Source organism: Pempheris klunzingeri, chromosome 13 (genome assembly GCF_042242105.1).
Source record: "Pempheris klunzingeri isolate RE-2024b chromosome 13, fPemKlu1.hap1, whole genome shotgun sequence".
NCBI classification, from domain to species: domain Eukaryota; kingdom Metazoa; phylum Chordata; class Actinopteri; order Acropomatiformes; family Pempheridae; genus Pempheris; species Pempheris klunzingeri.
This window is the reverse complement of record NC_092024.1, coordinates 11,942,198-11,969,463: the sequence shown is the minus strand read 5'-3', so window position 1 is coordinate 11,969,463 and position 27,266 is coordinate 11,942,198. Positions and strand designations below refer to the sequence as shown.

General features: G+C 42.9%; 1 protein-coding gene across 1 annotated transcript in view; it reads right to left on the bottom strand.

Annotated features, from left to right (window-relative positions):
* The window catches only part of itpk1b (inositol-tetrakisphosphate 1-kinase b), a 29,749-nt gene extending 3,493 nt beyond the window's left edge, over positions 1–26,256 (bottom strand). The window contains exons 1-10 of the mRNA XM_070841956.1: positions 25,992–26,256; positions 24,948–25,089; positions 20,776–20,800; positions 13,034–13,159; positions 8,816–8,933; positions 2,543–2,641; positions 2,260–2,300; positions 1,801–1,966; positions 508–575; positions 257–419 (exon numbers count right to left, since the gene is read on the bottom strand). Coding sequence (XP_070698057.1) covers positions 257–419; positions 508–575; positions 1,801–1,966; positions 2,260–2,300; positions 2,543–2,641; positions 8,816–8,933; positions 13,034–13,159; positions 20,776–20,800; positions 24,948–25,042 — 901 coding nt within the window. The 5' untranslated portion in view covers positions 25,043–25,089; positions 25,992–26,256. The remainder of the gene's footprint in view (positions 1–256; positions 420–507; positions 576–1,800; positions 1,967–2,259; positions 2,301–2,542; positions 2,642–8,815; positions 8,934–13,033; positions 13,160–20,775; positions 20,801–24,947; positions 25,090–25,991) is intronic.
* Positions 26,257–27,266: the final 1,010 nt, after the last annotated feature.

The following is a 27,266-nucleotide window of genomic DNA, read 5'->3' as shown; positions in this document are numbered from 1 at the left end:
ACCTTAAACAAAGGTTTAAGTTTGTGGTTACGAAGGTGACAGGGGAGAGGCATTTATTTCAAAAGAACTGGTTGCAGAGGAGAATGACATCACCGTGTCTCTCAGTTTTCAGACAATGGCGCCTGAACGAGTGAGAGCCGAGAACCTGTTCACCACAGAAAGATGCCTCTGTACAGGTGAGGCCGGTTATCTCAGATAAACTAAACAAGATGACCAAACAAAATAAACAGACATACACACCATAGGCTGCACCTACCAGGGAATGCATTGATGTCAATGACGGCATGTTGGCCTGTTTGGTTATTGATGATGACGTCGATGCCAAACAGGGACACGCCCAGCGCCTGCCGCAATGATCTGGACAACTCCCTGATGACATCATCGCTGGGTGGCTGGGACACTCCCTCTACGTTCTCTCTCTGAGATACAACAGTAACATTTATTAGCAACAGAGACCACATCAATAAAAATCTTAGGGGACAGCAGCCGGTGACTGTTTGGACGTACCGTGGTCAGGTCAGAGGACGACTCTGGTTTGGAGACGTTGTGGCTGTTGAAGAAAATTGCTTTCCTGTCTGGAGAGGAAACAGACAAAAAAGGTGAGGCTGAATCTTAACGAGCTCAGACTGCACTTAGACGTCATTCGTCAGTGTAGTCGCCTACATACATGTTTCACATCTCAGGCACTAGGTGGCAGCAACGCTCAGCTGGTTCCACAGTGCAATGAGAGCTTTACTAATGTCTGTATTTACTGGTTCCGGCACCAAACAGAAACCTAAAACTAAACCATGCTGGCGTGACCTTTAACCCTCTCAGTCATAACGTGTCATGTTGAGTGTTCACTTAAGAATGAAACAGCAAGTAACTTGTTTGCCTCGGGTGAGGGATTTTCTTTGGAGCAGTAACAGGATGAATCGCAAAAATGTATTGCCCCTTTTTTCCTGTTGTCAACATTTTAGTGATTAACATTAGAGAGTGTTGGAGGGAAGGAAGAGGGGTAGAGAGTTGGGGGAAGAAGTAAATTCCATCACTGTCCAAATAAATATGCCCCTCGGCTTGTAGCGGGTCGTGGTAATGAAGTGTTACGCAGAGGAGCTCTGACACTATGACACTGGATGAACAAACACCAGTTTAACTTGACAGCAGCATGGGAAGGAAGGCTGGATGGGACAGACCATCTCTGACACTGTTATTTTTAAGTTCTTTCCAAACACTAACCCCTACTTCTCTTTACGCCTTTCATCCAGCCTTTCCCTCCGCTTACTGGATACTAAACACAATATATAGCTCTGGGCTGCGGAGCACGTTCATCCAAATGCTGTGCAGATGATGGACGCTGTGGTATGTTGCTTCATGTGTTTGACAAGGGCCGAGCTTTGCTGCCGGACCACTCAGCATTCCAGGATGAAAGCAACTGTTCTCTGTGCGCCGTTACACAAAGCAGACTAGTACGCTGATGGTCAAATCTGGTTTGCATGAGGGCCTCTACTGTATCACATGCAAATATTGGACCCGTCTGTATCAGGGGACAACCCTGTATTCAAAGCTGCGTCATGGGTAAAGCCTCTGAAATGTTAATGGGGAAAAACGCCGCTCCTCATGTTTGTTTTCAACACCATGTACCAACAGGGCAAGACCTGATTGCTCTCTGCTACATCCCTTAAAAGGGTGAGCAGGTCCAATCGCAGGGACTATAAAGCCATTTTATGAGGTCTTTTATTGGGTAATTTGCAATTCGCACAGTGTGGCTGCAGCCCTTGGACTGTCTCTCTCTCTCTGTCCATCTGCCCGTCTCCTCACCTGCTGGTCCGGCAGGGAAGTTCTTGAGTGAAGGTCTCTCCACCACGGTGTAGGAGTCTCCCACCACAAACACTTTGTAGAGCACTGCGTTGTGGTTGATGAAGCTCTGGATCACACATGGAGGCTTCACGTCCTTCAGGTCCTCTTCACTGAAGATAATGGCCATCTGAGGACAGGAGGACACACAGTGATGACACGCCTTAAACTTGCAAGGACCAACATTCATCGACCAAAGCACTAGTTAAGTCCTAACTTAGAGTCAATGCAGTGAGTGTGGAGGAATGAGGACTATCTGGCCGGCCTGACAGGGGTATTGATTTACATGAGGTACAGCACTTTATCTGATCTTGTTGTTTGGACTTGAGTTAAATGACAATCCTGTGACAGGGCGAGTGTTACTGCTTGCACAAAGCAAACTGTGGAGGGTGTGAGTGAACTCTGAGCCCTGTGGCCTCTTACCTCATGGGAGTTGGTTCCATGAGCCACCCGTGTTTTGCAAACTGAGAAAGAAATAAAAAAGAAGAACAACAGAGAATTTAGCAAGGTAACCGACAAACATGCTGACATCTCACTCCTTGTGCTGTTGTATTTTTTTGTTGCGTAAATTCACCACCTGTCTCACATTTCAGTGTTTCACTGTTAATAAGTGACTAACGGTACAGCAGTAGGCCTAAATAATGCATGGAAAGTATAGCTTTAAGTCCTCCATATCTACAGGATGAGTGAGGTGAAGAATACTTACTGAAGGGGAATGTGAGTCCTTGCCTCTTGATCTGCTCCAGCACATCTGGGCTGCACTCCGTGTTCAGGACCATGAATGGAGGAGAGCAGATCCTCTCATCTAATGAAAAGTAAGATCGATGTGGAGGGAGTTAGCACAGCGGCAGAATAATCTGTAACTCTTCAGCTAAACTGATATAATGATGGATAATAAATGCCAATTATTTTTACTAGTGTGGGCTTCCAGAGAGGAATTAAATTACACTACGGCTGCAGCTGAGCTTTTCATTATCAGCAAATGTATTGATTATTTTTCAAATTAATTGATTCATATTACCTGGTACATAAAATGTAAAAAGAAACTATCACTCAGAGCCTGAGGTGACATCTTCAAAATGTCTTTGATGCAAAATATAGAAAAGCATTGTAGTCTATCCATTTCCTAACAACTAATCGCTTCAGGTTCACTTTTCACCACTGAAACACATTTTTACACCACCAACTACGCTTGGGCACAAAAAAGGCCCCAGTGTGTACTATGATCCATGTACAAAAGGTAAAATACATCTTGCTTTGGTGTAACATAAAAACAGTTAAGTCTTTGCTCTCTGGTGAATACAGCTCTACTGGATGGTGATTTATGTTCCTTGTTTTTTCCAGAAATAGCAGCACTCGAAGCTATTCTTTGTCTTATCATCCATAGCCTACTTAGAAATAAATGAAGGGCAGCACATCTTAATGTAGTCTGAGCAAATTTGCTAAAGACCTGTTAGACAAGGGGAAGCAGAGGAGTCTCTCGTGTATACAGACACACCTTACTTCGCTTAACTTATTTATATTTCATCCTTGTGACAGGTTTAGACGACAAACAGCAGAGGCCATCTGATGCCTCGGGGGACAAATGACTCCTGTCCAAATAAATACAGCGGAAAGCTGCCATGCTCCTCCCAACACACACACTCGGACACACACACACACGCAAAAATGCTGAAATACAGGAAGACACAATCTCACGAGGAACTACAGACAGGTCAAACCTGCTGAGGACATGACAGTCACCAGATACGTCACCTGACTGAGAGCCGAAATTTGATAGCTCATCAGTCGGCCAACAGCAGAAAAAAGAGGTGCAAATACACACACTATAAACCCGGCCAAACCTTAATTCAACATAACTGAGGCCAGGACCAACATTCAGCCTCTTTCTCACACATCTCCACCATGTTTTTACATCACATCATACTTGTTTTCATCACATCCTGTAGTGGTAAATAACAAACATCCTGGAGCTCCATCATACTTCATATCAGCATTTAGAGTGCATCTTTATTAAAGTCCTGCCTTCTGTAATTTCCCCTCTACAGTGCATACGCAGGGGTGATAAGGCAGCTGTTTGGAGATATCACCACAGGAAATCAGTGAGGGGGGCCAAACCAAGAGCTGGCAAATTGCTAATGACAAAAACACAATAGAAACATGCCGGTCTTTGTGTGCTGTGGGCCTCAGCAGTAGCAGGGCTCTCTGCTCCCGCTAGTGCTGAGGTCAGGAGAATCTCATTTGCCTACGTTTACTCCAGTGCTGAGCACTGAGCTCTGGGTGCACACTGGGCCCCACAGACATCTACGGCTTCCGCAGCAGCCAGATAGTGCAGATACACACAATAACATTTGAAACCCCCCCAATGAAAGCTGATGCATGAGGCAAAAATGGCAGCACAAACAGTAGTTAAGGATCCTTTTACTGTAATAAGGCTGCATGATGGTGTAGCAACTGGGGAGATATATAATTAAAGGATAATTCTGGATTGTTATTGTAGCTGTGGTCAATAGTAATTATATTATACTAGAACTGAAGCAATTAGTCAATTCATTGATTCCTAAAAAATGAATAGGCACCTATTTTGATAATGGTTCATACTTAGTGCCAAAGATTCACTGGCTGTGACTTTTAAACTTAAAGAAAATAGCTGGCATATACATTAACAATAAAAATAACTAACATTGTTGCAGTCACATTTTGTATTTTATATAGTTGTGTGCTGAGTTTGGGGAATGTGACGACACTGCTACTAAACTCATCAGCAGGATAATGAACATGAGCGTCTGGCAAGTCTTAAACAAAAACCAAGGTTAGCCAACCCTCTTCACTGCTTATAGTTTATAGTAATTTCTAGTAATGTGGACCCCACCCTTAAAAATTGGTTTAGATAATCAGGCTTGTTCACCCGCTCATAGCATGTTTACAACCTGTCTGATCGTCTGGCTTTGTTGTAGTGGCCAGTAAGACGCTATCACAACTGATAGAAGTGACGACCACAGCTACAGAAATAAGACCTTAGAAGTCCTACAAGCATCCTCTTTGCTGATGTGCCTTCCAGCTGAAGAACTGCTCCACTGCAGCTGAACATGTGCTTTGACCACTATGAACAAAACTAATTTCCTAATAGGAACACTTTTATCTTTACTTCAAAAAGGAATAAATCTGCATCATTAAAGCAAGCCAAAACAGATCTAGCGTGGTAGAAATGGCTGTAACATGACAGATGAACACTGAATACTCCTATTCTCTCTCACAGGCACATACTTGTTCTGTGTTCTGTAACCTTTCCTTGTGCTGCTGGACCCATTCCAGTGTTGGCTCTGCAAGCAGTCACTTTTGGGAGCGGGAAGCCTGGAGGGTTACCCATCAGTCATCTTTGTACTGGCTACAGCCACGCTCGTCATACTGATGTTATTTTACCAGGACAGGAATAGCAACATAATGTCTTTCAGAAAACAGCCTGGTAGGGAAAATATCCCCATTGCATCGCCAAGTTCCCAAAGACAGATGGCGTTAAATTTTGTCAAACAAAAAACCATCAAAACATATAAACCTTGTCAAACGGAAAACATTTCATGCTTCAAGTTGGAGATTTATAATAAAGAGACAAGGGGATGGTGGATAAGAGAGTGTGGCCAAGTTTGTAATAGCGTGCATGCTTGGCTCCGGTTGACGCTTTAGGGATGAGGGGATGGAGGGGAGGACTGGAGAGGGGGGAATCAATCTCTGGCTCTGTCTAAACACTGTGTGCTCACAGCAGACCCAGCGGAGCCGAGGACGACGTTTACGGGTCTTCACGATGGGATGCTTTTTAAATGCCATTATTCAGTTACACTACTCTTTTTGTTTCTCTTGTGCTTCTATCACATCGGGACATCCGCTGCAATTCCTCATCTGTCCACTCTGTTACATCATACTCATGCAAACAGATGTATAAACTTATAGGCAATAACTGGTGTGACCGAGAATGAACAGGGAAGAGATTCCTCAGCAGGCGTGTTTATAACACCTGACATTCAGATCACAGCTTCCTGCAGAAAACAACAGAGCACCCAGTTACATTAAGCTCCATAAAGTGCGGTGCTGTTTAGGTGAAGGCTGTTGCTATTTAGAGCTTGTTTCCTGGAAACCCCAGCATCCTCTCTGACTGTTCTCTCTGCGTCCCCCCACCTCGAGGCAAAGCAGCAGGTTTTTCAATATTTTAAATTGAACTCTAAACACGGCTATGCACCGAGAATAATGCAATTCTCAGTATTTTGCTGTAAGAGGCTTACGCTCCAATTACAATTATGAGCCATTTATTTTGAAAAGAAAAATTTGATGGGTTTTCTCACAAGACGTAAATCCTATACGTTTGATGAGATATTCCTCCTTTGGCACGGAATCTTTTACTCAAGTTAGGCAATCCTGTCTGCCCACTTGGCTTACTGGACGAGTGTTTGGGTCCTGAAGTGACTCAGTGTTTGTCTTTCTCACACTGCAACTATGATTAAATATTGATCACTTGCATAAACGTGACACTTCTGTTCTGTTGGTCTTAGCAGAGGCGTGGATTAATACCAGCACAGGGACCTCTGATTAATACATGAATAAACCCAGCAGGGTTTCAGTTTGATCCTGAGGAATCTGCTTGTGTTCAGGAGAATTCTTTTATCGTGAGCTGGAGAGGGATAAGCTCAAAACATTTAGAGAGGCTTTCGTTTTATAGAACAGTTGACTTGGCGACGGTTTCTGTCTATAAAAACAGTCCAAGATATCAAAACTCAAGCATACACAGGAACCAGTGGATTCCACTAAGTAACATAAACAGTTACCTTGCCCTGGCTCACAAAGGAAACACAAAACCAAGTCAGACAACAGAGCAGCGCCAAAGCACCAATAAGCGCAACTATGAATCAGTGACACTGATCCATTAGTGCTCATGTGGCCCTTGTCTAGCTATTTTCTATTAAACATAACATTAAGATGAGCTAATTCTTGTCCCCATGTTTATATTAATTTAAACAATTCTGAGCAGAACAGCTAAATGTACTGTGACTGGAGCCATTTAACATTGGGAGAACACTCAAGTGATTAAATATGGTTTGCTTTTCCAGAGAAAGCATGAGCACACCTCAAGTGCTTCCTCCTATTGACTACTATTCTGAGTCATGCAGGCTGTGAAGCAGCGGCTGGCTCTCTATGGCCTTTTAGTACTGGGTTGCCCTGGCAGCTGCTCCAGGACTCCATGGCCTCCGCTGATAAGGAGGAGGAAGTGGCTGTGCCTAAGAAAGCAAGGTTTCCCCACTCTCAAACGATCCCCGATTATGTACTTTACTCTAACCTTAATCCAGTTCTCCCAGTCACTTTTTTTTGCTGACTGAAAAAAGTAAATTTCTCCTCGGTCACATGCCGTTTTTTTGTGGAATCATGGTGGTGTGGTGTGGGATTATAATGGCTTACACTCCATGCTTGCGTATAAACCAACCACGTTTGTCTGGGTGGTTTGGTATGCAGGCCTAAGTGTGAGCAGAGAGTACCACTTGAATTAATGGAAGGATTCAAAAAATGCTTCCTAGAAATGCAGCCAGTGAGCCATCCTCCTCTTCAAACCAAATGCACGCAGTAAAGACAGAGCAATGCAGCTTATACTCTTTGTTACGCAACAGCTATCATGTCTGTTTAGATGAAAAGACGGTTTCTTTTGGTTCTATTTTAAGAAACTAGTGACACTGCCGACATGCTGAAACGCCTCTGATCTGCTGCTCTGACACCAGACTGCGGCCCCTCGCGCAGTCATGGACACTCTGAAGTAATAATTAAAAGGTTTATGTTCCCTGCCATGTATGGGGTTAAAGGAAATGTGGATGAGTCACAGGTGTGTTTAAAGTGAGCGTGGGTAGGGAATGTGCTCCTGTCGTCATTGCATTTCTCTGCCTCCAGCAAAAAGACGTGATTAGTTTGTGGGCTCAGTGACGGAGGAAGGTGCTGCTGGACCCGCTGGAAGACGAGCTCTGATCCCTCAGTGAGAAACTTACACAGAGCCAAGTTCATACTGGGTTCACGCAGGGGGAAATGGAGAGGTGCTTTTGTTGCGTGAAAAGGAGAAGAGAAATTATATCAGCAGAGTGCTCAACCGGCAAGAATTAAACATCTGCTCGGAAGCATCGAGTAACATAATTCAAGTGAGAGGCGACAGAGCACTCATATGTTATCCACGTGTCCCCTCTGGAAGAGAGGAGGAAAGACAGAGAACCACAACTCTACCCTTGTAATAATATTAGCCATGTTCAGTAATGTAGAGGGTAATGGCTGTGGAATCAACAGTTCCTTTTTTATTTTAAGTTACTTCTGCTTTTATAGAATATAGAGGAGAGAAACAGAGACACTGATGGTGTTTACTCAGATTGAACCCATGATGCCGTAAAGGGCTGATCACAAAGTGAGACAGCAAAATACACCGCCAGTTGATCAGGTACACAAGGCAGTCTAATACAACACTTCAGCAGCAAAATTCACAAATGTCTTAACAAAATGTCACAAGTTGCGATTGGTCATTAACCAGAAAACACATTTAAATGGTTATTTTCAATGGACGTTATCTGTACCATCCACTCTACTCACACAGTCGATTGCAAACCATGCTGAATCTCTTTAGTGGAGCAGTATAGAGAGCAGCTGAGAGAGCAGGGGTATAAAGAATGGATGGTGTGACACAGCTAATGCCACAGCTTCCTCCATTTTGGAGTTTTATTTCTCTTTGTCCCCTTAAGGGTCAGCACAGGTCATTGGGCAGCAGTTTGAATTTCCATGTTAAGTTTCACCAAATGTGAGCTCTGTGTCAAAGCACAGCCCAAATTTACTTCCCCTCTGTGAGCAAATTCGCTAATTGCAACTTCGCAATCATTGAAGAATTTACTAAAAGATGCGTGTCTGGTCCAGCTCGTCAGTGAGAGACGGCTGTGCACGTGTCGCCAAGTTACATGAGACATCTCACCCTGCATACAGCTCTCTATCCTGTGGATGAGCTGGTAGGACTTGCAGCGGTCCAGCAGAGTTCGGATGGCTGGAAGTGGATCCAGGACGATGGTCTCTGGGTGGGCATCAATGTAGTCCTGAAACACAGCGACACATTTTCTTAAATTTTATTTTATTTTTATGAAAGTATGTCCATACCCTCCTTGGCCATGATCCATAACCCATCCTAAAAAGGTGGAAATAGGAACATCTCCTCCAATTGTGTTAACTGGTGAAAACACACTAGAAGCTACAACCTGTGTGTGTGTGTGTGTGTGTGTGTGCAGGAATAAAATGATTATTCATGCATCAACACTGAATTTTCTATTTTCTGAAATTAATCAGAAAAGTATCTTACTGAATCAATAATGAAAATAATGGGAATATGTAGGTGTGTTACTGGAACACAAAATATGGAAACAAAAAAGTGCAAACAAAGGAGCAGCACACAACCATCTGCCATGACACATGACACACACGCAAATAGATCCATACAGATTAGAAATACCTAACATATTGAAGCAGACAAACTACAAAGACAAACAAAGAGTTGAAGGGTCAACATGCCCCACTCTGCTCTGTGTGTTTGTGTGTGCGCACACTAGAGAGAGCATGAGATGTATGCCAGCGGGTCTGTGTAGGTTACATCACTGCATCTCCGCACGGCCGGCTGTTGGGTCAGCGTGAGGTTCGCTATTTTACATAACTGCACTCCCCATCTCCTCTCTCTTCTTGTCGGCTCTCCTCTGGCTCTGTCCCCACACCACCTCCTCTGCACTTTTGCAGCTCTCCATGCTCTCCACATTTCCATCTTTGTTCTGTGAATTTCTCTGCCAGCCATTCCTTCAGAGCAATTTTTTTACTGAGTTGCTGTCTGGTGAAGCTGGCTGGCCTGCACATTTACACAAACAGCCTGACAGCTCACATCACAGCCCTTTAAAAAAAAAAAAAAAAATCCCAACTCAGCTGCCATACACGCTTGCATGAAATTAAAGACACGCTTGCATGAAATTAAACACATGCATGCTGCGATGTCAGACATCTGCCAGACATAAATGGTGGGGAAAAACTGCACACGTACTGTCGTATGCAGCATGTAAACAAATGCCTTTGTGTTGACATGGAGGACCCATCTGTAGGATCTGCCGGGATCTAACGGGCAATGCTGATCAAAGCCAGTTTAGCGGTTATGTAAGTCAACCATGCTGCCGCCAAAAAATAGATTCAGACTAATCTTCCAAGAGTTTAGAGGAATACTCTCCTGATAAGGAATGTCACTTGCTGATGTCTGGATTTCAGAAAAAGAAATGCATTCAAACACAGACAAGAGGGGGATGCGAGATGGAAATGTGCGCTGGCTGGCAGGTGTTAGAGAGGAAAAGAGCCAGACGTATGTCGGTGTGGGTGGAAGGGAGTGGGTGTAAGGGTGGCACATTTTCTGTTCGCTTTTCCAAGCAGATCTGTTTCCATAGGGAAAAAAACTGTTCAAAGTCTCACAAAATATGGTCAGCACAAAATCTAATCTAAGCTGCTGGTTGTGAGCCACGTCTGTGATGACACACGCATCAAACCGTCAGTAGAAAATAATTTTTAGCACTTCACAGCAACCAGATGGGTTTGTTATTTATCACATCAGCTCGAGTAACATGAGTTATTGATCACAGGGTAGCCCACTAGACCGGACATTTAATTTATGTTTGGAACAAACGATACCTATATGGCAACAAGTTAAACAAAACAAGTGTTTACAAATGTTAATAACACAGTTTATAATTGCAACTTGAAAATGTAGTCGTAATAGGTAAATAGCATAACTGTCATTTTCATTCATTGTGATTTTTTAGGTAGCTGACAACTCCAAAAATGCTGATAAAAGATAAAAAGGTCAGCAAACTAATTTAGTTCCTTAAACCACAGTCTCCCACATGATTTCTACTAATGATCATTACTATGATTGTCATCGCACCCATAATCATGTGGTTCACACCTCAGGCGACTGAATCACTGGAGTGCAGACATTTCATCTCAAATAAGGAGGTATTTTAGGGAGGAAGTCTTATTCCCTCCACCTCACAAAAGGTTATCAAAGATCCCAGCTGTGTCATACCAGAAATGTGCTTATATCTCGAGGAAAACCTAATCACAGATGACAGCTTTGTTCGGGTGAACAGGCAAAACTGAAGAACAGGTACAGCTGGCTGAGCCACGAAACTGAGCTGTTGATTTACCAGCTAATACTTGATCCAATCATTATCTACAGTCACAAGCTGGTGAGTGAAAGACAATGTTGGACTAAAACCACTGTTTCTCTGCCCAAAGGAAGGCCTGCCCGGGTAGTTTGGTACTTGTCATTGATGCTTACAGGATACCAATCTCTGTCTGCTATAATCTGACGACGATTCAGCCTCTGGGGGCCATCTGTTTATGGAGACAAGGTGCCGCCCTTTAGAGCTGTAATGTACACAGCAGGCTAAGAGGAGACCTTTGGTTAAGATGAGGACACACTGGGTGCTTGAGGATTGTATAATTTTATCAGCACTTCTTTGACTTAGTGTATCTCTGTGTGTTCTTGTGTTGGGGTCAAAGTTCACCTCTAAGAGAAAACCAGGCAGCTACTGGAAACAAATGATACACTTTTTGGTTACCACACAGGATTTCAAAGGTAACAAGTTATGATGCTGCTTGTGGATGGACACCCAATTGAACCTATGGCCACAGGTGCATAGTCTGTCTTCTCTCATGTCAGAGAGATTTTTTAACTTTTGAGGCAAAAGCTATGCATTGTTGTAGGAAAGCCGTGACCTATGATAGAGATGTATGGCGGCCTTTTGTATCAGCTACTGTGAAAAATATTTCTATTTGAACATGCACCTTGAAGGATTAGTAGAAAAAATTCCACAGTTATAATCATACACGATCACCATCGTTGCTATCCATACAACGTGGAGATCTATACTTTGATTGGGGTTATTCAGAGTGCTTGTTCTTCATGAAGTTCTTTGCATGAAAGAATAGCAAAGACTGCCATAAAAGTGTGCAAATGTCATGTTGTCTTAATATTAACCAGGTTCTGCGGTTTAAGTGATTGCTTCACACTGACATCCTGTTTGTCCTTCTGAATTGAGCAGTCAGGAACATGTTGACAGAATTTTGTGACGCTGATCACGATAATGGCTCCTCTGAATCATACAGAGGGAGAGACAGAGACAGAGATAGAGACAGAGACAGAGATAGAGACAGAGACAGAGACAGAGAGAGAGACAGAGAGAGAGAGAGAGGGAGGCAGAGCTGGTTGAAGAAAAATATTTTCACACAATCTATAGCACTGCTAGATTAATGAACATGCACACACACACGTTTTCTGAAGTGTGTTCACAGTGCCACAATTGGAGCTGTGACCTACTGTGCATGTGAGATTTTTCTCACCGCAGGAGGAGCAAGAAAAAACTTTTTAAACAATTTTGAGCAACAGCATTTAGGTTTTCAATGAGTCACCACAGACTCTAATGTAGCAGCCAGTGTCCTTCATGTTCCCGGGGCTAAGTTAAGGATCTTTAGCCTGTCTGTTGGATTCCTCAAACTGGGACATTTACATTAAACACAAAATTCTGTCATCCATAAATGCTTATTGCCTGTAGCAGAGCTGCGGTGGTAAACATAACACTATCCTTGTACACTTTTTCCTTGATTTTGCCAAATTCAAATTCACCTAAATGACATGATCTAAAATTAAACAATACGTAAGCGACATAACAAATCTGACATTGTTTGTCAGCTCGTGCTACACAGTTTTTGATACCTGGCACTGAGGTTGTGATATAATTTTTTTAACATGACAAATAGAAAAGCATGTGAATTTCGTTTGCTGAGCCATAAAAAGCCAATAAGTGGACCTTTGAACTGAGATTATTTTGTTACTCATACTGTTGCCAGCATCAAGAATGAACGTCAGTGGTCAAACATTTAGAATGACAGAACATGGAGCAAGTCTAACAAATTGATTACATAGTCAAACATGTACTGGAAAGACATTTTTGATATGGTATATCTACGCCCATCTCTACGCAAATTGTGCAATTATGTAAATGTCAGAGGGGGGTTTTAAGAACTGGAAATGATCATTTCCTTTCCTCTGTGCTTGTATTCTTCTTATCACCTATGAATACTCAGAAGAAATGGGGGAAGACAAGATGCGTACCTGTACTCTTTGCACCAGCAGCACAGCCTGTGAATCATTCTGGTCAGCCTCCAGGATGAGGTCAGTCAGCTTATGGATGATGACGTCCAGGGGGCCCTGCTCCTCCAGAGGCTGGCTGAGGTCCAGCTAAGGAGAGAAGGACAGCCATGGGTCAATGTCTGTGGTGCAAACACAGCAATCGAACATTCAGGTATTGATTTATCACATTTAGAAATGGTTCAGCAGTCAGCCATGCATTTCTAAAACTGCTGTGATACATCTTTGTAATAAAAAAAGTGTTCAACTGTTCAATAAAAATCCCAAATCAGGACTGATTCTGAATCATCTTTGTCCTCATTTATTTATAGCTGTCATTTTTGTGCAGTCAGAGTTTATGTTCAATTTGTTTTGAATTACACCATCAGCATTTATTTCTGGTGTGATCTATTTTACTATGAGGTACAAACTCTCTCCCTCTAGCCAGACCTCGAGTCTCGCTGAGAATATTCGGTAGCCTCAGAGAAAACACCAAATTAGCATTTGTTTGAAGTTTACCACAGCCGAAAGATCGACTGCACTGGCCAAGTAGTTCACAAGTAGTCGGAGCTCCTCTCCAAGTGTGATAAGACTTATGTGGGTCACATGCAAACACACACAGACACACATGCAGCAACATTACATAAGACAGAGAGATGCTAGGCGGTAGCAACCAAAGTTGAGTCCTCTGCTAATGAAAATGCTAAATCTAATTCACAAAAGCACACTATTCAGGTTGAATGTGTCTGTCACAGGTTGTTGTGACAGAGGGAGTCCAGTTAGGTATGTGTGTGAGACAGGACTTTTCACGTTAGAAGGGTGCTTGGAGTTGTGACTCCTTGTTTGTTGCTATATAACGAAGGACCTTCAGAATTTGAGAGGCAGGACTGTGTGAAAGAAGGACAGACAGACAGACAGTCAGAGAGGCAGATAAAGCGACCTTCAGTACGTGGCTAAGCATAGTATTTGCTGAAAGATATTTTGAGATAAAGGAAAAAATCTAAAATTTATCAAAAATAGTCCTTAGGCCATATGTTTTATAACAGCAGTAATAGGCTCTGTCCTGGTTGTGCCATTGTTTTCCTATGGGAAGAGCCATGGCGCCATACTAGGCGGAGGCCCCACTCTGGGTGTGGTACATTACTCAAAGTTGCCAACGCTCGCTTCAATCAAAGTTCAAATTATTTCAACTTTGAAAGGTCAGTGTCAACCAAGGTCAAAGCACAACCGATGAAATGGCAGCTGAATGTGACACAGCCAGAAGCGATGACATACCTGCACTGCACATTGCTTCTGCATGTGTGCCTGCACGATGCTCTGTGTAAATCATCTCAAGGCCAAAGGCTTAAGAGACAGTACAACTGAAACCAGAGCAAACACATCAGCGTTGTACTGAGAAGACTGTGTCAAAAAGAGCCAATTGTGTTGGTTGGAGCGTTGCTGTTGCGTAATGCAGGCGTACACCACCTCATTAGCTAATCAGCAAATGGGGATCACCTGATCAATACAGACAAAAGACAATTCAGCAACACCTGTGTAAATAAGCCAGACCTCACTGTCCTTTGTTTCATCCAGACAGTACGCAAACCAAGAGTGAATACACCTTAGTCACACTGCTGTGGATCAATCCAAGAACTGTAAAACTGTACAGAGTTTCAGTTGGTTTAGGGTTGGCCAACACTTCCTGGTTAATGATTGTGAGAGATGTGATGGATGGATGACTAATTAGAGTACCCTTGGTCCAGCCCTGAAAAGTCAATGTGGTAAATCGGTTGTATATATCAGATGATTTAGATACCACGTTCCTTACACTGGTTTCATCAGGAAGAACAAAATGTCCAAGGTAAGACCTTGTTTTGACAAAGATATGTTCGCTGTTCTCATCAGAGACTAATGAACAGAATATGGGCTTGTCCTATACGACACATCATACAGTCTGTACACAGTATCCCGACATGCAAAGAGATGCCAACACACACATGCAGTGTTCAAGTCAAACTGCATTCTCTCCAGAGCTCATTATTACAACAATACGGCATGTCTTTCCCTGCCCATCTTAACGATGTTGGATCTCGTTCTCCTCCACGCTCCATTCCTCCTGCCTGTAGAAACACGCACTTCAGCTCAAAAGTGGCATGCCATCATGAGCTGCAAAAATAATATGCAGAGCACTGAGGTTTGCTAGAACTGACACACAGACAACATTTTCAAATCAACTGTGGCTCAGGGACGGCTGAGGTTACATGTGGGCGTAAATAAAATCCACTATCACAGTATATGCAACGTTATATGATTATGATATTGATATATATATTTGGACAAAATATATTTTCTGGAAAACTAATTGATAAATTGCGAATGTTGAACAGAATGAATTAATCAAAGATTATTTTTTTTGGCATTTTCTGCGTTATAAGATAGTGACAGGAATTAGGGGACAGAGAGAGGATGACATGCAGCAAAGGGCCAGACTCTGTCACAGGCCGCTGCAGTAAGGACTAAGCCTTAAGGGTAATACCAGGAGAGCTATTGAACAAGAGAATCTGATTTTGGTTAATCGAACACAATGGATGCCTCAAAAATGAAAGAATAACCAAAAACACCACTTCATTGCCAAAATAATGTAAAATTCCAATATTCCATCCATAAAACATCGGCGGCAATTGATTAGTTTTTTCCCCAAAATGGCCTAATACACCTGTGGTGTTAGGGATAGATACCACTGCATGAGCAGTATGTCAAAAACTCATTTATCGATTTTTATCATCTGACAGTATGTATCATCAATTTGGCCACCAAAGCGAAGGTATCTCTGAAATTAGACACGTGCAAAACCGTTGCAAAAATGTGACTTGTTCAGTAGCAGAAGTTACTATACAGTGACAGTGGCTGATAAAGTATGTATAGATTGGAGCAACGTCTAACTGATGATGCACTGCTGGTATGGAAGGATTCAGGAGGTCATATGCGACACTACAGTAAAAAACAGTGACAAAATCAACCAATGTGATTTAGGGCTACATAAAGTAGAACAGTAGGGCCCAGGGGTAAAAACAAACTGCACAGGGTGACTTAGTGTCTCAGCAGTCCAGCTGGTTTATCAGGAACTGTGTGGTAGACACAGAGGTGTGAGCATATGGTAGATGCATAAAACACACAAGCATACTGCCATAACCTTAATGGCACGGTTGCTAAGTCAACACACATCTAATGTGTTGTCACCTGCGGATGACCTATTAATGGGTCTATGACACTAGCTGGTGCGAGCAGCAGTGGTGACAGGGCCTCAGCAGTGGTATGAGGTACAGCAGGTCAGTAAAAACTGAAGCGATCACTTGTTTTCTGTCTAGCTAGCAGTGTCAGTGTCACAGGGCCGGGTGGAAGGGAATTTGTCTGTACTCCACTGAGGCATGGCTTTTAATCTTTTGCTTGCACAACACAGAGGGCCCATCCACAGCCTGGCCCCTCCACAAAATCAGGGCTCTACACTGTGGGGGTCAACAACCACTGGCAAAGACACATCGCAGAGGATGAAGCTCTCCTCTCCCTGTGCGTAGACAGAGTGACCCTGCTTTAGAGCTAATCCAAAAACCCAGCAGTAAAGTCACTGATGTCCTGCTAAATGCTAAAAGCAGAAATGTCAGCTGACGTCTTTGCAAGTCCCTCTGGGACTGAGTCCTAGCAGTGAGCCACCGTGGTGATAGACAGCATAGAAAACACGCTGGATCCTGGAGGGAGAGAGAGGGTCAGGGCCAACATATTTTCAGCTTTGATGTAGTTGCACAGTGGCCCCCGGGGACATCTAAGAACAGCAGGGACAGAGCTCATATGCGCACCTTGGTTTTCAACATAATTGTATACCAGTATGATGAACACATACTGTATGTATAGTCCGGAGCACTTGCTTGTCTCTATGCCTGCTGAGGTTTTACCATAGAGCTGCATCATCCTTTAGACGTCTCCTTCTAGTTACCCTCAGCTGTATCTAATCTCCCTTGGCTTTTGCTTTGTTGCCAGGCTAGACCAGAGAGAGTGCAGACAGACATGTGATGAATGATTTATTTTGTATGCTGTGTGTCAGTTGACACCCTCGTGTAACAGAAACATATGCGTCTGAGACAAACTGTGGCTGTCAACCACACCTTGCATGAAGTGCAAGACTAAACATGAGAGGGGATCGACATGAAGGTGAATCTCCACCCAAAAACCATATGGATGATAAAATGGGAGCTCATTAGGCTAATGGCTGTCCTCTCAGGAGTCCTCACTGCTGACAATGTAGTGCAATGGTGAATGGATGAAAAAGACTACTTTCAGAATGAAAGAGAATGAAAGAGACTTCATACCTCTACCAGGTCTAGAGATATAGACGTCACTGTGAAGTTCATCATGGTTAAACTGATGAATCTCTCAATCATCATCATCATTTTTGCCCCGACCTCTAGACCACGAAACAACCCCTCACACACTTCTCACAGCACTTAAAAAACTTGTGTCAGATATTTGTCAAATCAACAACAGGTAGAGTAAAAATTACTTGACTCAGACATTTATAATTATCTGCTTCATCTTAACGTCCCTGTATGCTAATTGCAAATAATGACTGCCAATTGGGTTTCTTTGGGTCGTGATACACTGGAGGATCAATACATATCATATCAGACAATCTCGTTTGTCAGCCTCCACAAATTCAATATGTGTGGGAGATACAGTAGCATGTCGGAAATTTACTTTAAATTCTTAGGCACTTACCATATAATAAAAACAGTGACTCAATAACTTTTTCTGGACAGCCTCGAACGATGGCCATTTGCTGTGATAGGTTCTCTCTCTATGAGCGAATATTGGCCTCCTAAAGGCAGAGCCTGGCGAGTTAATCTCATCAGCTCTGTGATACAGACAGGCTAATGTACAGAGCAACGGGAGGATGGCTCTCATGAGCTCTGGGCTAAGGGGTCGATATTGATGAGCTGGTGCAAAATCTGTAGGAGGAGAGAGAGAGGAAGGATGGAGGGGTGAAAAGTAGAGACAAGATGCGCGTGATAATGGATTACTTAAAAAAAGAGCTTGACTGGAAAGATGCTAGAGGGTAAAGATGCTAACATTAAAAGTCAAACAAAAGAACCTTGTGTTGTTTTTTAAGTCCTGATGGGCATACATGTAGATTTCCCACGCTAGGGATGGAAATATAAAGTGAACTCTCTTGGGCTGCCAGATTTAGCAAAGATCTGTTCACACAGGGTGATGTCATAACCACTGCCAACCCTCTGGAGGATCCAAACTCTTGTGGCAAATACCATATATCGCTAGGTGGTGTTATGTGACACATCAATGTCATTTTGGCTTCTTTTGCAAATTTTTCATTTAGTAGATTGTATGGCTGCAGGTATTTTCATAATAGAAGTATCTGTTGCTTATTGTCTTGATTAATCGGTGAATCATTTAGTCCAAATATGCACATCACAACATCCCGAAACTCAAAAGTAACTTCACAAGACACCCTTTTTTTGACAAACAATCCAAAACCACCAGACTTTGAGTTTAGTATCACATAAGACAAAGAAAAGCAGCAAATACTCACATTTGAGAAGCTAAACCCAGGGAGTGTTTGGCATTTGTGGCTTACAAAATGATCTACTGACAAAACAGATTAACTGAAGGTTTCAGATTTAGCTCACTGATATTACACCAACAAATCTGTGACACACAACAAATGTGAAAGTGAATTAGCTTCTACGAAGGCTGTGAACAACATTAACTAATGGTTTATTGTGCTAGAAAAAGCCCAGGATTCACATATCCTTGGCAATCCAAGGCTGAGTTGTTATCATCTGGCTCAGCTAGTCTGCCAGACCACAGGGACAAGGTTATGTGGTAAAATTGGCTGCAAGAGATAAATCTGCTCATAAATCAGCTATGGTCTCCTCCAGCGTCCTAGAGGTGGACTTTATATCTACATAACAGCAACACCCCTACCCGGCTGTAAAACTTTAAAAAAATCAAATGAATAAAACATAAACAAATTGCGAGCTGAATGGTTTATCGACAATGAAACACATTTTCTATTTTGAAGCTACAATAGTGTAGACAGGTTTTAGGGCTACATTTTTTTCTGTGTAATGTGTGATGTAATTGTGTATGTAATGTAATTGTCTCAATGGGGAAATTCGTCTTCAGTTTCAATGAGACTGGACTTAATAATATTAAATCACAGCACCTTAAGGACAAGACATACGGGGGAAATATGGAGAATAACAAGGCTTCAATTACATAACAAGAAATAGCATAATTAATTGCATAATAGCAGTCTGAGGGAAAATCTAAGGGTTGCTGGACTCAGAATTCACTGGTGCAATAGGAGAAGACAGCTTTGTACACAGACTTGTATAACAAGCCCAGCGCATTACAATGGCTACCATTATCTTAGCTTGTAATAACAGCCATGACAGCACAGGCACTGACTGGCATTGGGTGCATCTGAGGCAGCAGAGTCACTGGTGTGTCTGAGTAAACTGAGCTTCCGCAATTAGCAGCGACAGCCCAGCTTAAAATACAGACAGTCTGTGCTGATTTGTGGGAGAAAGATAACTCTCTGGACAACAGGTTGTCCTGGAAAAAGAGAAATGTTTAAGGCCAGAGGGCTGTTCGTGTCCCTGGGTACCCCTAGTGGAGGGTCTATGAGGATCTGCTGTCTCCCAGGAGGGGCTGAATGCACAGTGGGAAACAAAGCCCTGCTTACTTTGGGACTATTCCCAGGACAAGGCTCTTTCTGGGTGTGCTTATATCGTCAGCACAGTGAGAGGAAAAAAATAACCTCAAAGCGAGGGGAAAAAAACAAGAACCCCCCAAGAAGACAAGAGACAGCATTTAAAAAAAAGAAAAAACAGAGTCTGAGAGAAAAGGCAGGATGATTTCCTGCTCAATTGCAAGAAAGCACTTAAACTGACAAGTACTTTTCAGCACTTAGCTCCCAGGACTTAGTAACAATTGTTACTATGCTGCTGTATGTGCTGTTTACTTACTCAGTGTGGTGTACTGTGCAATATCCATTAATGACAGCAGCCTTTACATTCTTGGAGCCTGTATTTATCTGAACACAACTCACCCATCCTGTGCCTAAGCTAAGAAATTACTGCTGATAGAACACCACTTCTTTTGGCACATCTACATGACACAGAATACATTTAAGTGACTGCAATTAGTGATCTGTTCACTCACACATTTATGCAGTATTATACTATAGAAAATATTGCTCTTGGTGTAGGTGACTGATACTGCTGTCAGACACTGTGAAGACCTCTTTCCCCTCTTCTCACACACACACACACACACACACACACACACACACACACACACACACACACACACACACACACACACACACACACACACACACACACACACACACACACACACACACACACACACACACACACACACACACACACACACACACACACACAATGAGTAGCCATTGGAGTTTACAGAGTTGAGGCCAGGTGTTGAAACATCATGCTGGGATGAGTTGCGTCACAGCTTAACAATGAACATGGTCTGGTCTGGTCAACTGTGACTGATGATGCTTACAGACTGAAAATAGCAAGACTGTGAAGCAACTGCATCAGGTATGTGGGAGGTAGCAAACTCACAGCAGTTTACAGCAGGCATTTCAACAGGGATCTAAATAGAAGATTTCCCAACTAAAACAGTGAATGTTGTCCACTTACCTGAACAACTTCAATTCCTCTTTTCCTGAAAAAGGAGACAAAAGTAACAGTCATTATTTTTTAATTGACCAAAAATAAACTGAAGCAATCAATTAAAACAAATAAATAGACATTGAAATGCACTGAAGGTACATAAAAACTACAAGATGCACATTAGGGTTATGTCAGGTACCGTCGGTGAGGATATCTGTGGCTTAACAGTGGGCTCAAAGGCTCAGAAAAAAAAACACTTGAAAGAGCCCACAGAGTGTAAAAGATGAAATCCAAGTGATGCAACACATAGGCTCTTCTTGCATGTAAAACATGTTTTTGCATCCGTGGCCCTCACTGTGTTTCTTTGCTTTATTATTTCAAAGTTCCTTTTACTCATCTTGTAAATGCATGTCAAAACAGTTCCTCTCCATAAGAAGAATCAAACAGAAAGTCACTGACGTTTTCAAAAAAATGGACTACTTGACAATTACAGACATGAGCTACTGACACATAGGCCTTTCTGTGCTGAGATGTCAAAACTGAATTATACTGAATTGTTCAGTAAATTTGTGTGGGGCCATTGTGACTGAAAATATGAAAAAAAACCATCCCTGCTGGAGAATATTCTACTTCTTAGGAACGGCACAAAAATACTGGTCTTTAGATGAAAGTCGGTTGCTTGGCAACCAGCAGACCACCACAAGAGTGGAGTTGTTAGAAGAGGTGACCATCATTACACAGTGCACCACTAAGCAGTAAGCGAGGAACCTGAGCACATCTCTTCTCCTCACCTCTGACACTATACAGTATATCTGACCATTTGTGCAAACATTTGAATGTGAAGTGACTTCTTCTCTTTTTAAAAGGGAGTTTTTCTAGAAATCTGTCAATGCCACAGAAGAAGACTCTTCAAAGCTTTAAAGTTTAAAGCTGCCGGATTTCTCATAGTCCTAACTCCACCCATGACAGAAAAACAACAGCCAACATTTGTGGTTCACACATTTGTGGAAGAGCAGGCTTGTCAACTGTTCTGCCTATCTTAATGTCACAGATTGGCAAGAGGGATTTGGCAAAAAAATACCAAAACAAGTAAAACTTGATTGACCAAAATACCACATCTCCTTGTTGGGGAAATTACGATGAGGACAAAACCACCAATCCAGCAGTGCTACAAACTCAGCCTGTCCAGCCCAGTTGTTTTTGAGGTTACAGCCCCATGGAAACAGCCGTGCAGCCATTCACTGCTTCACAACAATGTGGATATTTAATACTGCAGCTGGCATGTTTCATGTGGTGTGAATGGGGGCCTTTAGTTTCGTCCCATCTCAGATATGGAGATCATTCTGCTCTCCTATATTGTTACACGGCGAGCAGAGTGAAAGAGATGTAGAAGACCCAGAGCAGAAAATAGGCTCGGCAAACAAGAACATGGAGATGTATAATGACAAACAAGAGTTTCTTTATTGCACCATGTTTTACTAACACACAGTATCATATATCAATAAACTGTAACCGTAAGGTTTGGTATTTATGGTACAACATAGATTTGACTACTGCACTGCATAACAGCATGTGATAAAGTTTAAAAGAGGATGTATTTGAGATTATACTGACTTGCAGATGGAGCTAAATCATAGCAGGACTGGCTGAAGCTCAAACCAACAGACTATGGTGAAAACACTATGAATAAATGCAGCCTTCTTCTTATGGATAACACTGGGCAGAGACAGTTATAGCAGCCCTACTGGGTGAAGCAGCTTTACTTGTTTGGGCTATTAAAACCTTGTGCTGTCTGTTCCTTTACGTCAACACAATGCCTTCTTTACATGTTAAATAGATTTTCATGCGATACTCGTCACAGGTTCTGAATAATCACAGCCTTCCCATCACTACAGTAAATTGCTTCATTTGGGTGAAAGCCTACGTATAAGCACACAGTGGGTATAGCTCAAAGTAATCTCATCAGACCTGTCGTCCTAGACTGCAGCGGCCTTGCCTTGATGAAGTGGCAATATTTTCATTATTGACGCTAAGGCTGACTGTTCTCAAGGACATCACATTTTTCCTAATTAGCTAAATGTGAGTAATTGCTGTGCAAGCTTATGGGACACAAACATAAACCCCTCTGTGGATCTGACCAGCGGGAATCCCTTAAGTCCAGCTGTACGAGACAAGGCAGGCTCAACACTGAGGCACCCCCAATGTCAGCAGCATGCCACATGATGAGAGGGAGAAAACCTGGTTGGTTCCTATCAGAGCATGAAACTGGCACTTTCTGTTAAGCACTTGGTTTATCTTTGATCATAAAGCCTGACAAATCAAAAACCTGCACTTATCCATCTGGAAAGTAAAATCAAGGGTGCCAAGAATAACATTTCTTAATAAAGAAGACTGCTTTATAAATAATAAAGTGGCATTAATGCCACTATAATAATAATAATAAACAGCAGCTCTGGAGACAGTTTACAAATGACTGATATACCCTTTGAGAGGAAAAATGTCTTTTAAAACAGTTCAGTTCAAGTATACCTATGGGAGCCACACATACACTAGAAAGGTTCTTAGTTCCATCTTTTCCTTCCTCTTTGACGATGACTCTTGCTTTCTAACATGGTATATGACGGGGGGGGGAAACATGTCAGCAAAAAGGAGAACCAGAAGACAAGTTTCAGTGGCTGACTCGAGGAAGCAGTCATGTGGTGATCATATATGGGACACACCCACATTCACTTGGTGGCTCTTCCCCATCTAAATGTGCAGGTATTTGTTGTTGTCTTGTATAAAGACTATTAATGCGACTTGATCTTCTTGATCTTCTGTCACAACACAAACACCACTTCTTAACCACCCGCCCTTCATAAGAAGGGTACAGGGAGGGAGGGAGGGGGGGGGTTACTAGGAGGTTTATGGAGAGATTAAAAATGTTTTGTGGATTACACGGTGGTAATCTGTGCTGGCTCAACCAGGTCGCTTTGTGAGACAACAACTCTTTTAAAAAAATGTGAAAGTGCTACAAAGCAATTGCCTGCTATAACAGACACTGACAACACACCTGCCCTGCTAGGTCAGATGTGCTGTCGTGCATATTATAGCTCCAACATGTTTTCTCTATTCGCCCTTGTTGCTAGCTGCTGCCATTGTTTGTGTTTTCAGTATAACTGCGGCCCTCACACGGCACACTCAGATAGGTGATGTTGCAATAAGAGACGATAAGGTTGCTGCCAAACCTTGGAGACTTTCCCCAATCCAGTATACTGTAGAGCAGCTACCGTAAATCAGTGAGGGCGAGTCTGCGTCTCCTGAAGTCATGTCTGCTGAGAAAATCCATGCCCTACTTTACAGCACCTTATATAACCTTTTACTTAGCTGGAGATGGATAAGCTACAAGAAGATAACATACATACAGCACCAACGTAACTTCCCCCTCAAGGCTGGAGAATCAGAACAAATCCTTGCTACAGTAGAAATACACCCTTGAATCAATTCATGCTATGACTATGTATTTGGATGGATATATCTCTTCTTTTTTAGATAAATAAAATGTTTCAAAACTAAAGACAAAAAGCCAAGATTGGTCTATGTTATAGTACTGTTCCAGTTACTATCGATGAAATAAGATCACATATTTTGGTTTAGATATGTGAATAACATGGCAGAGAATCCTTTTTTCAGTCCTCACACACCTGCCTCACAATTTAACTAAATAATGGCACTTGTTTTAGCTGCTTGTCCTGCTAAACTGCACCTTAGGCCACTGAGCGGATCCACCTATACACATTACCTCCTCGCATCATGTCTCAACATAAACAAAAAATAAATCAACTTGAGCTACTTCCACCTCCCCTTGGGGCACGCATTCACACAATTTTCAAAGAATACCTTTGCAATACAGCAGAGCAGCAAGGCTATACAGACATGAGCAGGGGAGTCACTGATGCTGTCTGTAGGCATACAAAAAAGTGCTAATGAAAACTGCAAAAGGGATATTCCCTGTAAGAAGAGATGACAATTAGCCTCTTTTGTCATGGAGTCATTAGGAGAAAGTGCCGTGTCAGCACACCTCTTAACTCACTGTGCTGTGACATGAATTGTTAATGATGTAGGCCTACAGTGTGAACACATGTCAAGCTGTTTCTGTTAGTTGCACTAAAAATCACTTGACCCCACACGCTGTAAATCCGTGTTGCAGCCCCACATACCTGCACAGGTCAGCAAAGGCCTGAAAATTCAGCTTCTTCATCTTCTTCTCGCTGAGCCAGTAGCCGACTCGCCGGCCTTTCAGGAAGGTCTGCATCTCCACTGTGCCCCTGATCCTGTAAACGGTGTGACTGAAGGCTCGACCTGGATAGATGAAAACAGGAAGGATAAGTCTCACTACAGTCAACAATGGGTGATGAGGAGGGGGGGGGGGGGGGGGGGGGGGCCACACACTCAAGTTCAGGACTTGGCTGTGCTGCGTTTACGTTCCTCAAACAGAGCCCGAAGTGGCGCTTTTCTACTTGTCTGCCTCATGGAGCTATACGCCCCCGTGGTTCACATTATCTAGTTTCTAAATGTAATATTACAGTGTGTGTGGTTCAGCAGACACTCCTTTTTTCAGTACACACACACACACACACACACACCTGCCTTGCCACTTAACCAACTGCTTTATCGGTCTGTCCTGCTGTACTGCACCTTAGGCCACTATCAGCAGACCCGCCTACACACATTTCCTCACACGGTGTCTCAACAAGCGCTTTCTCTACTTTCTCTTCTTCTCTAAATAATTTCACTTTAAGCTAGTTCCACCTTCCCTTGGAGCACGAATACACACCATTTTCAAAAAAAAGCATTTGCAATACAGCAGAGCAGCCACGGGCCTTATGAACTGTGCTTACGGGAAAACTAGTGCTTTACTGTCGTGAGCAGGAGACTCACTGATGCTGTCTGTCGGCATTAAAGAGTGCTTCAGAATCAGCGAACCACACACACACACACACACTCACACACACACACACTGTCCCCCTTTAGCTAACCTCAGCTGCTAACCTTAGCTGGCTAGCTGAGTAGTGACAATCTGCATAGCTGATAACAATTAGGAAACGTGAGCTAGCATGCTAACAAGGCTGCCCTACATTAACAGATCCACACCACGTATAGGTATCAAGTGAGTTAGCTGCGGCGACGGCTAGTTAGCTACAGGATGAAACAACTGACTAACTACGTCAAGGAGAGGCTGTGGTAAGCTAGCAGTAACTAACCTGGCAATTTTAGCACAGTTCCCCCCCCTGAATGTGTGTCCTCTTCCAAAACTAGCTCGGGTAGTTTCCCATTCTCGGTCCGTCCGATGGAGAAGGAGAAGTTTCCCAACGAGGTGACAGATGACAGACACAGCTGGACTCAGGTTCAGATGTTCCTGGTATTTTCTCTCTCAGTGTGTGTGTGTGTGAGTGTGTGTGTATGTGTGTGTGTGTGTGTTGAACTGGCTGCACACACCCAGGAGCCAGGAGACTGATGCTGCCTTCACCGGCCCCTCGGAAAATACCACTCCCCCACCACTGCCTGCTGTCCTGATTTCACTTACTGGCCTGCCCTCATTGTCGATTAACTTACATATTGTTTTATGGGGTAATCGATAAGTTGATGCCGATGAACTATGATAAAACAATAAGCTTCCTAGATATGTTGTTTTTCTGGTCAACAGTCACAAACTCAAATACATTTCACTGTCAAAGATAATAAAACTTGTAATGACTAATTTATTAATCGACTACTTTCGGATCTACATAAGTAAACGTCCTCTTGAAAGGGGCATGAGGCTGATAATGGACCCTGAAGAGTAAATGTGGATAAACATTTATAAGTGTGTTGTTAGTTATGAAACACTTTAATGAGCAGCTGTTCATTGTTAACGTTGACAGTAATATTGTGTTCATCATTACAACGACAGATACATAGACAGATTATAGGCGCCCATAGGATGACTTTATTTATTTTTTTATCTTAGCTCTGCCCCCTGGATATCTACCATCTCCTGGGGCCCTACACGGTGGCGCCACCATATTTCCGACAGCTCCTGAAAGCAGCCGGGATGCGTTCAAAGAAGTTCAGTTTGTTCGCGGTGCGCCGCCTCGCGGTCTGTCAGCCCACCCTCCAGACCACGAGATGGGAGAAAGTTTAACACGAAATATGGATCAGTGGATCTGTATGCAAACCGGCTGCAGTTTGAGTTGATCCTGTACCTGTGGGCCAGTCACAGCTTGCATAATGGGAGCACCCACGTGCGACAATCTGCTGCCTCCATCGAGCTGATGGCAGAAACAGAGAAACATGTCACAGTGGCGCCATCCATTGGAAACACACTTTTATTGTCCTGGGTGTACAGCAAAACAACAGCAGACAGCTACAACTATGGCTCAAAATAACACAAAACAGTTACATGAAAATACATTAAAAAACAAAACAAAACTCAAAACTTAAAAAATACACAGCAACAGAGACGCTGCTCAGGTGGCTGCAGGGAGAGCAGACCACAG